This window comes from Capra hircus, chromosome 4 (genome assembly GCF_001704415.2).
Source record: "Capra hircus breed San Clemente chromosome 4, ASM170441v1, whole genome shotgun sequence".
In the NCBI taxonomy this organism is placed as follows: Eukaryota; Metazoa; Chordata; class Mammalia; order Artiodactyla; family Bovidae; genus Capra; species Capra hircus.
This window is the reverse complement of record NC_030811.1, coordinates 53143322-53161625: the sequence shown is the minus strand read 5'-3', so window position 1 is coordinate 53161625 and position 18304 is coordinate 53143322. Positions and strand designations below refer to the sequence as shown.

General features: G+C 41.2%; 1 protein-coding gene across 1 annotated transcript in view; it reads left to right on the top strand.

Moving 5' to 3' along the window:
* The window catches only part of CPVL (carboxypeptidase, vitellogenic like), a 105907-nt gene that overhangs the window by 27134 nt on the left and 60469 nt on the right, over window positions 1-18304 (top strand). The window contains exons 5-6 of the mRNA XM_018047099.1: window positions 943-1022; window positions 6331-6397. Of these exons, the coding sequence (XP_017902588.1) occupies window positions 943-1022; window positions 6331-6397 (147 nt within the window). The remainder of the gene's footprint in view (window positions 1-942; window positions 1023-6330; window positions 6398-18304) is intronic.

The following is an 18304-nucleotide window of genomic DNA, read 5'->3' as shown; positions in this document are numbered from 1 at the left end:
AGGGAGAGCAAAAGGTAGAATTCTCTTTGGGAAGTTTTATGAAATCAAATCAAATAAACTACAATATAGGAGAGTAACTTTAGGGTCAACTCCTACAGATTGGGAGTATCTGTCCTCTAATCTCTCTAACTTCTTTCACTTCCCAGATGGTTCAAAGAGAAAACAGAAAAATAGGAAGGAAAAAAATCTGACATTCTTGCCCCCCATCATGTTTTGTCAGCCATCTTCTTTTTTAGTCTATAATTCCATGTTTACATTAAAGTCAAATTAAATGTCCTGTTCCCTTGGCTGTTTGGAAAAAAAAAAAAAATTTACAACTGATGTATATGGTGGGGGTGCATTCCTTGTATATATTGTTGACCCAAAATAAGTAGTAGCTTTTGCTATTGATTTACTCAGTTGACTATGAACTTCCAGGAATAAGGAACTATTAGTTTAAAGCTAATCTTTATTTTAAAACCCCTTATCGGCTGAAGGTGAAAGGGCTTAGTGGCCATATATATCACAAGTAAAGATATGGGGAAAAGAACTGCACACACACAGAGGTAGCTTTTATCTTTGGCCAATAGAGAGTTCCTTCTTAGCAGGACAGAGCAGTGCACCTTCCAGGTTTCAGAGAGGAGACAACTTTGAGTCTTTTGATACTGTAGCAGAGGCCAGGAAAGGTGAGTTTCTCATCCTTAAATAATCATCTGGCAGGGTTCCCGCTGCAGGATCAAAGAGCTTTGCATTGCTAGTTTATTTGGGCTCAGCAGAGGGAAGGGGGACATGGTGACATGCAGCATCCTTCTGTGAGCATGGATGAGTACACATGGGGGATGCCAAAAAGCTGAAGCCAAAGGCATGACCTTGGGAATAATGTTGATTTCCTTCTCGTGCAGTGTCTCTCAGCAAGATGTGTGTTTCTCTCTGTTTATACCTGCTTATTTATTTCACCTTCAGGTGGGCACAGGTTTCAGTTTTACCGACCATGTCCATGGATATGCGATAGATGAGGATGACGTGGCTCAAAACTTATACAGGTAAAAGGCCCTGGCGCTCTTTTGACCATCTTCAAACCAAATGATTTTCTATTTCAATATGAAAATTCCTCCAGTAGTAGAAGTATTATTGATTGGTCATCATAGTCCAGTTCTTGAAGAGCTTTTAAGAATACTTCTACATGAGGAGTGCGTGCACACACACACACATACATACATGGCCTGTTTTCCATTTTGTTATGTTATAATTGATAACTGTGAAGTGGCCAGCAGAGAAAGTAGCAAGAAGAACCGACATCTTAAGGTGTAATTTTGTAAAAATATACTTTGAAAAACAATAGAAATGGCAGATACTTTTCCAACCTTTCAACTAGCTGCCTGAGAGGTTTCTGCTTGCTTCCAACATTATTTGTATATTGAACTTTGGATTGTTTGTTTTCTTTCCCAGGAGTCCTCCTTTTGTGGCCATCACAAAATGCAGTTTTTCACTCCTGTGTTTCTCCTTCATGCCTTTTCCAAGCTGAAAGCTCAGCTTGCTAGCTAGTTTCTTACTTCTCCTTTCAGATTACAAAGTTATTCTTTTACACAAAAAATTAAGGAAAATGTGAAGTTGCAAACCTGATCAAACAGTATATATATAATATCTTCCTTTCTCTTTTCTTACATTCATTATAGCTATTTTTGGTACATTTTCTTAAAGTGACCTTTCTTATTTGGTTATTTTTTTTCCCAGTCTGTAAATTATTATTAGAGACCAGGTCCTGAATTCTTTCCCATCACTAGGGCTCCCCCCAACCCCCGGCCCTACACATTGTAATAATTTGCTGAAACAATCCTAGTCACCAAAAAGAGGTAACCAGCTCCTCTATGCTGCCCCCTTACTTTCACCAAACACCCTGTCTGCTAATTGGTGAGCAAACCCAACCAATCCCCAAAGTGAAAGTGAATCTAGTAGGAGTCAGTGTTTTTCCATCTCTGGCAAAAGCTTTCCATTTTATTCTTTCTCCCCAAGGCGATGGCTGGGAGGGGTGGGGGCAGGGGAGAGGAAAGAGGCTTAACTTTCGGCCTCTCTCCCAGAGGTGTTTCTTCTCTGCTGCCCCAGAAAACGACATGGCTGGTGTCTGTCTTGCACACTTTTGTTTGCCACATGTCCCGTTATTTTCACACAGTCATTCAGTCTCCAGGTGAGCTGACTAGGACCCACACTTCTGCTTCCAGATCCTATGGGTCCTTAGCCAGATCCTGGCAGGGGTCCCTCCGCTGCCACCAGCTCAAATACCTCCTTTTCCCCCGCCACAGACATAATCCTGATGGCAGTCCTTACAAGTTAACTCAAGGGCCACGTCTTCCTCATTTAGTACTGGCTGTGAGCTCTCATTATTCAAGTCAGAAACAGGTCCCCCATACCCTCCTCCTCCAACCCTCTTTTGGCTTAACTCCAAACAACCTCAGTTGTTTAATTAGCAAATACCCTGAGGGCGGAGGGTCTGTATGAAAGAAATACATCAGATCCTCTAAGCCAGAGCCTTGCACCCCTGCCCTTCCTCTTCTGGCTCTCCAGCCCCTCCCCCAAGGATGGTCACAGCTTCCAGTTGACCCTCCGAGTGGATATTTACTGCTGACATGTGGTTCATCTCCTCTTGCAAGACATGTAAAGAGAACCTATTTCAAAGCATCCATTGTTTATAGCTGTTTTAGTTCTTTTTGCTTCAGGCTCTTAGAACTGGAAAATAGCTAATCAAGGGGCAGAAAACTGATTTCAGCTGTTTCCTTTATGGGTTATACTATTTGTTTCCCTTTGTGACTGCACTCTTCTCCCCAGCTGTCTAGATGGGTGTTTGGAATAAGAAGGTCGCTTTGAAACCTGTAAACAGGCTACTACAGGTTTAAAGAGTAGAACTTTCTTTTTCTCCTGAAAACCATCTTTCTTTTTTTCTGAAAATCCCACTCCATTTCACTAGTATTAGTGCTCAGCTGAGAGGATGTCTAAAAAGACATTTGACATTTACATTTAGGCTGCTTTTCTTTGTTTGGAAATGAAACTTTTTCCGCAAACAAGATGCTTAAACTTTTTTTTTTTTTTTTTTTTGCTGTGTTAGTCGCTCAGTCCTGTCTGACTCTTTGTGACCCAATGGACTGTAGCCACCAGGCTCCTCTGTCCATGGAATTCTCCATACAAGAATACTGGAGTGAGTAGCCATTCCCTTCTCCACGGGAATCTTACCAACCCAGGGATTGAACTCGCGTCTCCTGCATTGCAAGAAGATTCTTTACCATCCGAGCCACCAGGGAAGCCCATTGCTAAATAAAACTTCATAACAATGTGACTATGAAACAGTTTTATATATTAAATTGAGAACTGCACTGAATGAAGGGTGAAGGTGAGATCATGGCCCGGCCACACTAGATGTGGAATGAATGAATGCTCAGGATAGCTCCCCATCTGATGCAAGAGAGCAAAACCACTGGGATCCTTGTCGCTATGCTTTCAGCCAGACTGTCAGTGACTAAATGTATACCTTGTCTGGCTTTTGTTGGTATGGAGCTTTTGCTGAGATTATTTTCACCTCAGTTCTCCTGAATGTCTTGTATTTCTATGATCCTGACTCCACTAGAGCAGACCAGAGTCCAGAGCTGTCCTTCGATCTGTAATGTGTTATCATTTACATCCACCTTCTCTGCCCTGAGCCCATCTTCTCTTTAATAAAATTATCTGAGGGGTGGTTTCTCCTGATCATTCACCCTTGCCTTCTGTGTTTCATCCTGTTGTCTCTTAATGTAACTTTCTGCCACTGAGTAGCCTTTGACTAAAATTCTACTTATTTGATAAGGCCTTGACACGATGCCAGCAAGGTTCCAAATGGAAAGTCATGGAAGAGAGATATGCTTTGTGTGCCATATAGCTCTTGTGCCTGAATAAATGCATGGAGTGTGCACGCGTGCACACACACACGTATGCTATGTATTGGGTTGATCAAAAATTTGTTCAGGTTTTTCCGTAACATCTTACAGACAAACCCATATGAACTTTTTGGCCAACCTGATATTATTATATGCTTTAGCAGTTGTACTTACAAAGTTTGCAGTTTAAGGTGAGGATGATTCTAGATTTTATTTTTGAACAACCCTTTACCATGTAATGGTCTAATCCTTGATAACAACACAGTTCAATGAACAAACGGCATATGTACCTCCAACTTACCAAATTTACCTTTTTCATTTTTCATTCCCATTTAAGAAAGACCTACTAAGGCATTGCTATGATTAGCCAAGTTTTTGTTCAGATCCTACTGTGAAATTAAAATTTCATGATAACTTCCTCAATTGGGACCTTGCCTTGGAAACATCAACTAGAGAATCCTGTTTTTTCAAGCTAGAAGTAAGCTGGGAGATTATCTCCTTCAACTAACATTATCAGATAAAATACAGAATACCAGTTAAATTTGAATTTCAGATAAACAGTGAATACTTTTTTTAATCTAAGTATGTCCTGTGCAATATTTGGGACAGACTTATACTAAATTATTATTTGTTGTTTATCTGAAATTCAAATTTAGTTAGACATCTGGTATTTTATTTGCTAAATCTGGCAACCCCAACAACTCTCCAACAAATTCTTTAAGGAAATAAGTTTTAAGCTAAAGCACAAGGCTTAATTGAGATTTACTATATTAAATTGCCTATTGCCATTCCAACTAGCAGGAAGAGAGAAAGAGAAGTAATTTTTAGCCTGAAGGTTAAAGAGGCAAGGGTGGAGAATAAACTCCTATTTTTATCTTAGCTCTAAAGGCAGCGTATTGCCAGCACAAACATGGAGGCTATGTAATGCACTTTCCAGATTTAGTTGCTACAAAGATTTCAGTTACTATAAATAATAAATAAATACACTGAAACTCTACAGTAGAGTTTAATGTTGGCTTGTTTTTTTTCAAGATTATTTTTATGTGGACCATTTTTAAAGTCTTTATGAATTTGTTACAGTATTGGTTCTGTTTTATGTTTTGGTTTTTTGGCTGTAAGGCGTGTGGGATCATAGGTTCCTGACCAGGGATCGAACCCTCACCCCTTGCACTGGAAGGCGAAGCGCTAACCAGTGGACCACCAGAGAGGTTCCGATGCTGGGTTCTTAATGGAGCCTTTGAAAATTAAGTTATTGCCAGGATTGTGGTGATTGCAATGACCCAGTTTTGCCTCTGTGTAACCCTTGAACTTTCTGCTCCTGGTTTTGCAGGGCCTCCTTGCCTTTTATCTTCACTGGCTAGTTCACGGCTTTTAGTCCCTCAGCAGGAAACTGGAACAAAAACCCTGCCCAGCTTCTCAGGCATTGCAATCTAGGTCAAGACATTCATAAGGCTTCGGAGTTTCACAAGTTTTTGTCTCCTTTATGAAAGATTCTGTTCAAGTAGAGAATCGTTTAATAATCCACCCTTTTCTTGCTTGTTATGAAATAATTTCTTGAGTCTGTTTAAATCTATTTCAGCATACCAAAGTGGCTGTTGGCAATCTTTAGTAAATGTGGATATTTTGAGCCTAGAGGCCACTTTGCATTTACTTCCATATCTGTGGGCATTTGGTGATTTTCCTTTAGACTATAGTCATTTTAGGGGGCTTCCCAGGTGGCTTAGCGGTAAAGAATCTACCTGCAATTGTAGCAGACACAAGAGACATGGGTTCGATCCCTGGGTCAGGAAGATCCCCTGGAGTAGGAAATGGAAACCCACTCCAGTATTCTTGCCTGGAAAACTCCATGGACAGAGCAGCCTGACAGGCTACACTCCATGGGGCTGCAAAGAGTCAAGCACACTTGAGTGACTGACCACATACACAACCAGTCAGTTTACAGTTTTTCTGTTCTTTGGTTATTAAAGCACTGAAATTCTAGGGGCCCCATTAGAATATAGAAGTGTTCAGTGTTCCCCACAGAGAGAGGTTGGTAAGCAACTGAGGTTCCCATTGCCTCCCCACAAACTGAGGTTAGTGGGACTATAATGTTTGTAGAGCAAACTCCACAAATTGCTAAATGAGAGGTGAAAGCCTGGGGCACTTTGCTCAAGGGTCCCCTCAACAGGCAAGTGATTCAAGTTGGTAACCGAGGGATTTAGAAACCTTTCCAGCGTGTTGATGTTCACTTGTATGAACTTCTGAGTATCACAGAGCAAGCCTACAAGTATTTTTCTAACCATCCACAGAGTATGGAGTGTCATACACTCATGAGACTTTGAAAACGATACCTCCAGAAGCTTATAGCATAATGGTATCTTAATTCAATGCGAAACCTCTTGTCTGAGGGTGAAACTGGGTAGTATAGTATGATTCCATGTAATTTTTATTGTTGCTTTTCTTTTTGCAGTGCATTAATTCAGTTTTTCGAGTTGTTCTCTGACTATAGAGACAACGACTTTTATGTCACTGGGGAGGTAAGTTGAAATCATGTTTTCTTGTGTGCTTCCAACATCATCAGGACTGGAATATATTATGACACCTGTGGTTTATCCATTCAGTGTGTACACACACATTAATATTAATTCAATCCATATAAAAAATTCTCAAATCATTCCCTACTATGTCTGAGGCTTTGGACAAGTATTAAAAATTCAGTGATGAATAAGATATTAATTCTGCCATAAATCATTTATCTAATAATAAATACAATACAGAATGAAAAGTACAATTAGAAAAGTAGCTGTAAAGACAAGTAGCTTAAGGTGAGCAAATAGCTACAAGGTGGTCCGCAGGAAAAGTCAGACAGAGGAGGCAAGAATTAAACTGGATTTTGAAGGATGAATATGGGTGTATTAGTCAAGGCTCTTCTGCTTACAAGTGACAAAAACCCTATTCAAAGTGGCTTAAGTAAAACAGGGGATTGACTTGTTGGCATCAGGCATGGCTGGATCTGGGTGCTCAAACTTTATCATCAGGATTTTGTATCACATTCTCTTGATCTAGTCGTTTGGCTTTGCACGTGTCTGGTTTCATCCTCAGGTAAGTTCTTTTCACCCGTGCCCTCGCCTCTCCAATCCACTCCAGAGCTCTAGAGATAGCCTACAGGCTAAACTTCTCCCTCGTCAGAATTCCACCACATTTCTAAATCCCGTTGTCCATTTGGAGCCCATGCCCATTCTAGGGGTCAGGGGGATGGAGTATACAGATTGACCAGAATGGTGCCTAAGGCCCACTGCAATGCCCTAGGAAGCAGCAAATCATCTTTAGGCCTTTACACCTGAGCCGCAAGCTTGAGAATGGGAGATGAGCGGTCTCCGGAGGAAGATCTGAGTGATGATACCAGAGGGAGGGCTGGAAGGATGCAAGCACAGCCCACAGGTTTCCATTGTAAGGGTGTCAAAGTGGAAAATGGTCTCAGCTTTTCCAAGGGAATGGCAAGTTAATGGAACTAGGATCTTCCCTCTCTTCACCTTCTTTCTCCTTTTTCTAAACTGTCTAGAAAGGATATCCTGACTATTTAGCTTGTTACACTTAAGTCTTTTTAAAAGACTGATACCTTTAGGATTTTTTAGGACCTCTACCAGTAATTCCCTGCTGTTCCTTCCCTTTTAACCCATTTCAGAAGCAGCATGGGAAGGAAGAAGGAAGCGACATCCCTGTCATTTTGGTAGCAACCTTGGAAAACACCCAGTCAACAGAATGATCTGCTTAGAGTGTAATTCCTTGTCTTGTGAATAATGTGACAATGTTGTTAACCGTGATTTTGAACTTTTCAGCAAAGCTGCCAAATTTTCAACGAAAAACTTGACTTGTCTACTTCATGTCAGTCTGGTGGTTTCATGCATGTAATTTCTGAATGTGTGCAGGAAAGGACAGTTTTCTTTTTACATTCTCTGCTGCCAGGATGAATACTTTTAAAGAAACCTGTGCTTCAAAGTGATGAAGGAAGATGGGAATGAGGGCAGGCAGGGGCTAGGGTAGAGATGCCCTTGCCAGGCAGCAGCATCTCTGTAAGAACCATGCAGGAAGGAAGAGCACTCAGTAGTGCCTGATGGTTTATTATTTGCAGAATGTGGTGTTTCTCTTTAGTTTGCTCCATCTGGTCTTCTGTTAAGGCTAGGAGGAAGGATGGAGAAGTGGAAGGAATTCTGCATTAATAATTAGGAGACCTGAGGTTCATCGCTGGCTTTGTCTCTCTCTGTATGATTCCAGACAATTTCTTTAACTTCTCTGGGCCTCTGCGTTTCATCTTACTATCAGAAGGGTTGGTTTTTAAATTAGATCACTTCCAGGGATATTTTGCTTTACTGGATGTTCAACCATAGTTACCTTAGACATACCCTTAAAGCATCTGTATATAAATGCAGTTTTAACATAATACCAACCCCACCCTCCATGTGTCCACCGCCAAAAAAAATGTAATAGATTCTCAAGAAAGGGGAATCTTTTCTCTTGTGAACTCGTAATTTCTTCATACTTTTGGGAGAGGTTGAAAATAATGCTGCTAGATTTGTAGAACTGTTCTTGGAAAAGAAATGCATAAACTCAGAAATGGTTTTCTGCTTCTCATTGCAAACGTGAAAGTGTTAGTTGCTCAGTCATGTCTCACTCTTTGCGACTCTTTGGACTGTAGCCCAGCAGGCTCCTCTGTCCATGAAATTCTCCAGGCAAGAATACTGGAGTAGATATCCATTCCCTTTTCCAGGGGATCTTCCCAACCCAGGGATCAAACCTGGGTCTCCCACAGGTGGATTCTTTACCATCTGAGCCACCAGGGAAGCCTATTGCAAATAAATATCTTCCACTTTTGTGTGCTGTGAATGAGAGTAGCCTGTTGCTCTAAGCGACTTGAGCAGCTGTTCAGTGCCCTGAATTTGTTGTAAAGGAGTCTGGAAGTAATAACAGTACCTTCTGTATAGGGTTGGTTTGAGCATTTAATTAGATAATCCTCCTCAAATATTTAACAGAGTGACTGGCTATAGAGAGTACCCAACACATAATGACTATTACTACCATTCATGTTGAAAAGTTGGATTAATATATTATTGCTCCAAAGCATATGGCCTAATGCATGTAAGCAGGGGCTGAGATGTTTGAAGAGCTCTGCTCACTTGTTTTGGGTGTGTGGCATTGTCTCCCCTCTTATTTTGAAATCTGTAAAAGAGGTTGTTCACTTCATGAGAAGATGAGGGTGGACCTTAGCAGCTTTGGATAGTAGCAAAATGTGTGTGGACCAACCGAGGGCCCTCGCCCCTGCCATGTGGACCATGGCGAGGCCACAACAAAGTGTGGTGTGGACCCGCATTTGAAGCAGTGGAGAAGGAAGAACTGCTTTGTCTCCTTCCCTTCTCTCTGCTTCTGCCCGGAACACCAACTGGAATTAATTTTCTCTAAAGAGAGACAAATGTGTCTGTAAATCACCCTCCTCGAGGCATGAAAAAAATGTACTTCAAAAAGAGAAACAAGCTGCATTTAATTCACATAATTAACTTTCTTCATAAGTGTTATCCTTTCTGAGCCAGTAACTATTAGTGAGATTGCTCTTTTTCATGAGGTTCAGACACTCTTTAGAATCCGCTCAAATGTACGTGGGCCCAGCTAGAAATTAAAGTAAAACAGCCCTGGTGCATGAAGGCAGGGAGGTGGCAGGAGTGAGGGGTCCGTTCACTGTGCTCTGTGCCTGTGGTTTTCAGTCCACTCATGGAAAAGATCCAGTGCGTAGGGGCGGTTGTGCTAATGGGTGGGATTGCTTGTGAATGGCATTTGAAAAACCTGATCATCTCTTTTTGATCAGCAGGAGGGGGGCTGCTTTCCCTAGAAGCAGTTTGCAACCAGGGTTTATTTGAGGCAAAACTTTGAAGCTATTTAAAAAGTAGCAAGCTTAATAGGATACTTTATCTTCATCCACATGAGCAAAATCCTGCTGAGTTCACAGAGTCTGATTTCTTCATTGAAATCATCATGGTCCAGTGGGTTCAGAGGGACAGGATCCCAGGAGTCAAGACCCAGGTTTGCCTAATTTGTTTCATACAATACTAGGCACAGTGTTTAATGGATGTTATAGAGTGGCTTCAAGCAAGGCATTTGCCAGATAAAAATATCGATGACACTTCTCTTTGGCTTTTTTTGGTCTCCCTTTCATGGTTCTTCTCTCCCTGTACAGTGCCCTAACTCCCACTTTCAGCCTTCCTTTCCTTGGCTGTATGGTGTTTGGTCCTGGTTCTCCCATGCTTCTTCCGTCCCCATGATGATGATTCTGTTTCTCTCCCCAGTTCTGACTTGTTACCAACTCACTGTCCGTTAGAGAAAATTAGATTAAGCATACTCCCAGCATGCTGCTGCTGCTGATTAGTCCCTTCAGGTGTGTCCGACTCTGTGTGATGCTATAGACTGCAATTCACCAGGCTCCTCTGTCCATGGGATTCTCGAGGCAAGAGTACTGAGGTGGATTGCCATGCCCTTCTCCAGGGGATCTTCCTGACCCAGGGATCGAACTCGCGTCTCCTGCATTGTTGGCAGATTCTTTATCACAGAGCCACCAGGGAGGCCTCTTCCCAATATACTTGTCTTTGAATAGAGGATAGAGCCTAAGCCATAGAAGGATACTTGTAATAGGGGAATTTCAAGCACTGACACACTTGTAAAGGGGCAGGCTGGGAGAACTATCCAAGTGATAGGTTCATACTTGTTTAGGAAAGCCACACCTTTGTCTTAGCCCAGCCTTGAAATCCTTGAATTTGGTAGGTAGAAAGGGACCTTCTGGAGAAGGAAATTGCAACCCACTCCAGTATTCTTGTGGGAAATTCCAAGAACAGAGGAGCCTGGCGGGCACACAGAGGAGTTGGACACAACTGAGTGACTAAACAACAACAAAGGGGACCTTCTAGAGTGTTTAGTCACTTTGTTTTATTTGTAGATCTTATTTGAGAATATTTATTGAGAGTGGATCATATGACAGGTATGATGCTGAGCACAGTTTCATGCATTTCCTTATTTAATCCTCACAACTGCCTTATGAAGCTAGTGCTGTTATCATCATACCCATTTTACAGCTGAGATAAATGAGGCTTGGAGAGGTTACAAGCTCATCCAGCCCAGAATTAGAACCTAAGCAGCTGGACTCTAGAACCCAAGGACTGTGGTCAAGGGACAAGCTAAGGATTATAACCCCCTTCATAGAGATGCTTTCTGGAGCCTGGCTGCACTCTCCTCTCAAACTGCACTTCTCCGGAACCCACCTATTCCCACAGAATAGATTTGTCTGTACAAGGGAATCAAACATCCTTTCTAAATTTTGTGCAGTCTCTAAGAGTTACTGCTGCTGCTGCTGCTAAGTTGCCCTAGTCGTGTCCGACTCTCTGTGACCCCATAGACAGCAGCCCACCAGGCTCCTCTGTCCCTGGGATTCTCCAGGAAAGAACACTGGAGTGGGTTGCCATTTCCTTCTCCAATGCATGAAAGTGAAAAGTGAAAGTGAAGTCGCTCAGTCTCTCTGACTCTTATCGACCCCGACTCTTAGCGACCCCATGGACTGCAGCCTACCAGGCTCCTCTGCCCATGGGATTTTCCAGGCAAGAGTACTGGAGTGGGTTGCCATTGCCTTCTCCGCTAAGGGTTACTAACCTTATACACACAGTAAAGAAGTTCCCAGTTTCTTGGATTTCTGGTCAAGACTTCATTTTAATCATAAAGGCTTGGCTTTGATCATAAAGTTTTATGGGGTAAATGGAGGTTTCAAGTGATCTAAAGGCTTGAGGTCCTTGGAATGTAATTATTTCTCAAAGCATGGAACTTGCTGAATTTTATTAGATAACATTTGAGCTGCTTTAACTCTTGAGCTCATGACAGATGTCTATTTTCAGTTATGTTCTTCTGACTTGCCAATATTTTCTTTTAGAATTGAAAACGGATTTTGACTATTTAATGTGTTTAATATTAGAAAAGTCAAGATTTAAGCCGCAACCTGAAGAATTGAATGGGGGCATATGGAAATGGTTGCAAATTGGGCCTCAGGCTTTTGGATAGCATATCTAAGTCAAATCAGCACATATTTACTGATTCTTTAGTTACATGGAAAAGAATACGAGTAAATGAGAAGTAATTATAAACTTTGTCTGAAGTGAGCTACCATGCTGGACCAAGCAGGACGGCGACACAAATAATACCTGATTGGAGGAGATGTGTTGGCTGAGGACCAGAAATACTAAATTAAATCTATTATGCACAGCTTCAGCCTTCTGAGTTCTATCTACAGTGAGCAAATGAAGGATTCAGTTTGTTGACTGTGGTCCAGTATGTTCATGCTCTTTATTTAAAAGTTGAATTAACTACAGTCTCTAAACAAAAGTGTTTACTCCTCTGATCAAATCACCTGGCTTCAAGCTGGGTATGAATTTCTCTAAAATCAGCACCGAGGTCAGAGTTAGGGGGAGGTAAGGTGCATCTTTTTCACTAATTTTAGTCACTGATGGAATTATTTTTTAAAGAAGCATCATCTCAAAATGAATAGAAACATATCATTTGGAAGGCAGTAGATACTTTTTCATAAATTTATGTGACTAAAAGTTGGATACAGATCAAAGTGTTTTTCTTATGTCTAGCCCTGTAGATTCTGCATTTCTTTTTAAGCCCATAGTCAAGAGAAATAGCTATTTAGATAAAACCATATTAGAAGCTCCCCCCCCCTTTTTAATCACAGCAGTGTGGTCTTGAAATTAGATGATGCATGGTCTAGCAATGTCTAGGAAGTTGTAGAGATTACCACAATCTATTGTGTAGAAACCGAAGTGCTAGTTTACCCCATTCATTAATTTTCTGAACTAGCTGTGTTAAGGCTACCTCTCTTCTCTCTTCAGTAGAAAAATGGTGCTGAGTGAAGTAAGATTTTGTCCCAAGGCCAGATGAAGTCAAGGTTGTCCGAGCTTAATCCGGTCCTCTTGACTGCTGTGTCCTGTGTGACTCCATGCAGCTTAGGCTTTTCACCAATGTGTTTTTTTTTTTTTTTTTTGGTGGCAAAATTCTCTTCAAGGCATGTCCCCCTCTTAAAGGCATGTTCACTTTGATCACCCTCATACTTGGGAGTAGCTCCACCACAATCTGTGCTTGGGGACAGCTAGACGAAATGTAACTGGTGTGACTCTGTCCACAAGGAGAGCTCACCTGTTTTTCTCCTGAGCATGGAAGGGTTCTCACCAGCCCTGAAGTGAATTCTTTAGGTACGTTCATCCCACCTGGTGTGGCTGGGGACTTGGTGACAGAGCAGGGAAAAGGGCGTTATGACCCTGACCATCCTCATTGTGTCATTGCTGAAGCTGACAACTGCCTTTTTCCACTTCCAAGCAGAGGTAAGGGGCTAGGGACAGTAAATAGTGACACTTGGTAACCAGATTTGAGAGCCATTACTCATTATCGCTGATAAAGTTTCGTAAGTTTTACCAGGTATACTTAGAAGCAAGTCAGAGAATGAATATAACGGCGTCTGCTTTAGTAAGAAATGTAGACGACGGAGAGTAGCTTACACCATAGTAACTGCTAGCATATGTGAAGTTTCTGTCAGAGGACATTGTTTCCATTAAAGTATTATTCTCTGACATGGTTTTTTTTTTCTTCTGGAGGAGCTGATTGAAACTTGATTTTTAGATATAATTTTTTTCCTTCCTTAAAAGTAAGCGGGTGGCAGGGCTGCAGTAAGTCTGCTGTGAATGTTGTTGAAACATGTAGGGAGAGATTCAGACGGAATACACAATTACAAGTTTCTCTAAGTCCAATTGCATTGTGCTTTTACACATCTGGATAATTAACCAAGCATTACATTCTCTCTAGACTATTTTTACGAGTACAGTATGCTCCTAACATGATTTCCATTAGGCTGTTCCAAATATCATTTAAGAACTCAGAAAGATTGCAGACCAAAGATTCAAAACCACTGTTCAGCTGTAATGTTGAGACCTTTTTCTCTTGTGGGAGAAATAAAAGATTGAGAGCTGAATTCGGAGAGCCTTCTGATGTCAGAGCAAAAGTCTAGGTTTGTTGCTTCTTCAAGCTCCGACAAATACAAGCACAAACAAACATACACTAATATCTCTGGCCCTTCTTGCCAGGGGTGAGCTCAAAATATGGTCACTGTGGAGGAAAGAAACCATATCAGGACAGTGCTGGAAATCGCAACTTCTTTAAATATTGGAAAGGAGTAATTACTAGGGGCAGACTAAAGTCCTGACATGTTGATTGCTAATCGAGTTTGAATTATTATGATGGTTAAATATATTTATCTGACTGAGTTCCTCATTTGAAGGTCACGGCTGAATTCTAAAAGAGTACGTGTTTGGATAGTTTCTGGCCACACTTTTCCTCTTTCCTTTTATAATTGCTTTGATGCTGTTCCGAGCATTTATGAGGCCAGGGTCTGATCCGAAAGTAGAAGGTTAGTGTTAACTCATAGATTTCAGGAACTTCCTTGGCCAGCTGCTGCCCATATTGGTGAAGCCCAGCCAGAGAACAGAGAAACCACAGGGCTGATAATTATGGTTGTCGTTGCTTTATTTGTTGTTATGGGTAGAACTCAGAACAAAAGAGGCAAGAGTTCATAAAATTACAGGATCATAACTATAAGTCCTAAGGGGCCATATAGTCCATTTCTGATCCATAAGACAACCACACCTAATTTCTCCCCACAGAGTCTGGGCTTCTATTTAAAATCATATCTGGAAAAGGGAAAACTGGGTAAAATCAAATTGGTTCAGTTTAATCGCTCAGTCGTGTCCGACCTTTTGCGATCCCATGGACTGCAGCACGCCAGGCCTCCCTGTCCATCACCAACTCCCGGAGTCCACCCAAACCCATGTCCATTGAGTTGGTGATGCCATCCAACCATCTCATCCTCTGTCGTCCCCTTCTCCTCCTGCCCTCAAGCTTTCCCAGCATCATGGTCTTTTCGCTTGATTTATTGTCTGGTTATCTTTTAAAGTGCTTGCAGTGGTCAGAGAATTGTTAAATCGAGAAATAAATGGTTCAGAAAGAATAAACAAATCTGATCTTGAAACATAAAGAAAGAAATGTGTCTCAGCAAGGAGAATGAAAATAATTGAAATTTCATTATAATGTTTCGCTGTTCGTTTTCCATAAAATAATCCTATAATTGTCTGCTGTTTTGACAGTCTGAGTCACTCAACCAGTGGAATGATTAATGAAAACAACAGGGAAGGATTTGTCACCCTGACACAGGGCAAGGAAGTGTGTGAGTCATTAAAAAGCAAAAACCAAGGCAAACATCGTCACTGCTAGGTTAGCAGATATGGACTGAACATTGAGGAGTCTGCTTTGGACGTGGTTGTATTACTACCCATGTCTGCCTGCTAAGTTGCTTCAGTCGTGTCCGACTCTGCAACCCTATGGACTGTAGCCAGCTAGGCTCCTCGCTCCACAGGATTCTACAGGCAAGAGTACTGGAGTGGGTTGCCATGCCCTTCTCCAGGCAATCCTCCCAACCCAGAGATCGAACCCGCATCTCTTTTGTCCCCTGCATTGGCAGGCGGGTTCCTTACTACTAGCAGCACCTGGGAAGCCACTTATATGAACTACCTATATATATACATATATATATATATGTATACACACAGACATGTATAGTGACCGCAGAGTGCATGTGTGCTCATATATATACATATATAATATGTATACACACAGACACATATAGTGACCGCAGAGTGCATGTGTGCTCATATATATACATATGTGTATATATATATGTATATACGCAGACATGTACAGTGACCACAGAGTGCATGTGTGCTCATATATATACATATGTGTATATATATATATGTATACACACAGACACGTATAGTGACCGCAGAGTGCATGTGTGCTCAGTCGTGTCTGATTCTTTTTTTTTTTATTCTAATTGGAGGCTAATTACCTTACAGTGTTGTGGTGGGTTTTGCCACACATCGACGTGAGTCAGCCACAGGTGCCATGTGTCCCCCATCCTGACCCCCCTCCCACCTCCCTCCCCACCCCATCCCTCTGGGTTGTCCCAGAGCACTGGCTTTGAGTGCCCTGCTTCATGCATCAAACTTGCACTGGTCATCTATTTTACATATGGTAATATACATGTTTCTATGTTATTCTCTCAAATCATCCCACCTTCGCCTTCTCCCCCATAGTCCAAAAGTCTGTTCTTTATGTCTGTGTCTCTTTTGCTGTCTTGCATATAGGGTTGTTGTTACTGTCTTCCTAAATTCCATATATATATGCATTAATATACTATATTGGTGTTTCTCTTTCTGACATACTTCACTCTGTATACTAGACTCCAGTTTCATCCACCTCATTAGAACTGACTCAAATGCGTGCGTTTTTATAGCTGAGTAATATTCCACTGTGTATATGTACCACAGCTTTCTTATCCATTTGTCTCCTGATGGACATCTAGGTTGCTTCCATGTCCTGGCTATTGTAAACAGTGCTGCGATGAACACTGAGGTACATGTGTCTCTTTCAATTCTGGTTTCCTCGGTGTGTATGCCCAGCAGTGGGATTGCTGGGTCATATAGCAGTTCTAGTTCCAGTTTTTTAAGGAATCACACAGTCTTCTCCAGAGTGGCTGTACTAGTTTGCATTCCCACCAACAGTGTAAGAGGGTTCCCTTTTCTCCACACCCTCTCCAGCATTTATTGTTTGTAGACTTTTTGATGACAGTCATTCTGACCAGTGTGAGATGGCACCTCATTTTGGTTTTGATTTGCATTTCTCTGATAATGAGTGAGTTTGAACATTTTTTCATGCGTTTATTAGCCATCTGTATGTCTTCTTTGGAGAAATGTCTGTTTAATTCTTTGGCTTACTTTTTGATTGGGTCATTAATTTTTCTAGTTTTGAGCTGCATGGGCTGCTTGTACATTTTGGAGATTAATTCCTTGTCAGTTTCATTTGCTATTATTTTCTCCCATTCTGAAGGCTACCTTTTCACCTTGCTTATAGTTACCTTCATTGTGAAGAAGCTTTTAAGTTTAATTAGGTCCCATTTGTTTATTTTTGTTTTTATTTCCATTACTCTGGCAGGGGGTCATAGAGGATCTTGCTGTGATTTATGTCAGAGTGTGTTCTTTCTTTGTTTTCCCGTAAGAGTTTTATAGTTTCTGGTCTTACATTTAGATCTTTAATCCATTTTGATTTTCTTTTTGTGTATGGTGTTAGAAAGTATTCTAGTTTCATTCTTTTACAGGTGGTTGACCAGTTTTCCAAGCACCGCTTGTTAAAGGGATTGTCTTTTCTCCATTGTATATTGCCTCCTTTGTTAAAGATAAGGTGTCCATAGGTGTGTGGATTTATCTCTGGGCTTTCTATTTTGTTCCATTGATCTATATTTCTGTCTTTGTGCCAGTACCATACTGTCTTGATGACTGTAGATATATGTTTGATTCTTTGCAACCCCTTGGACTATAGCCTGCCAGGCGCCTCTGTCCATGGAATTTTCCAGGCAAGAATACTGGAGCAGGTTGCTATTTCCTACTCCAGGGGATCTTTTCGACCCAGGAATTGAACCTGCATCTCTTGGCAGACAGATATAGATATAGATATAGATATATATTACCACTGAGCCACCCAGGAAGCCCAATAAAACAAAATAAAACTACCCATTTCACTTTCTTATTTTCTGTAAGTGATCCACTTGGCAAGTGTGCAGTGGCTAAATCCAAGAGTGGGTCGCAGTTTTGGGGACCAGAGACTCGCAGTCATTTCAGGACCGTTGATTGAAATGTGATTTGATGTGAGAAATGGGAAGAGTGGAGGCAGCGAAGGCCAGATAGAATTCTAAGTGGGCACATGACTGAAATGCACAGACCTTTGTTTTCATGATTTTAAAATACAGGAAGATAATGTTAACTTTACATTGGCTCACATTAGAGTAAGTGAAATAACCTGTTCATAGCAGAGGCTCAGAAACTGAGAGGGTGTTCCTTCTTAATCTCCTGCCTGAATATATCTCAGAGACACATGATGATCGCAAGGGGGAAGGTGCCATAAAAATGTGACTGTTTTAGTCTTGATTTGTCATCACTACCTATAAAATATACACTCTTCTATCCCTGAAAAAGGCAAGTGAGGGGTTTTATTGCCAGGTCCTATAACAAGACAACTTGAGTGATAACATCACTGGAAGGTATACATTTTTAGCATTTGTACTAATTTCCAATAGAGAAAAAAATATTTAGAAATGTCAGATGAGTCATTCATTTATCAGATGTCTTTTTATGTACCTAGTATGTGCTGGGCAATGTACACATGGTGGAAATAATAAGCCATGAAAATGGTAAACTTAGCCTTAATCACATTTGAGTCAAGTTTTCCATAATGTATTTTTCAAAGAAATTGTATTT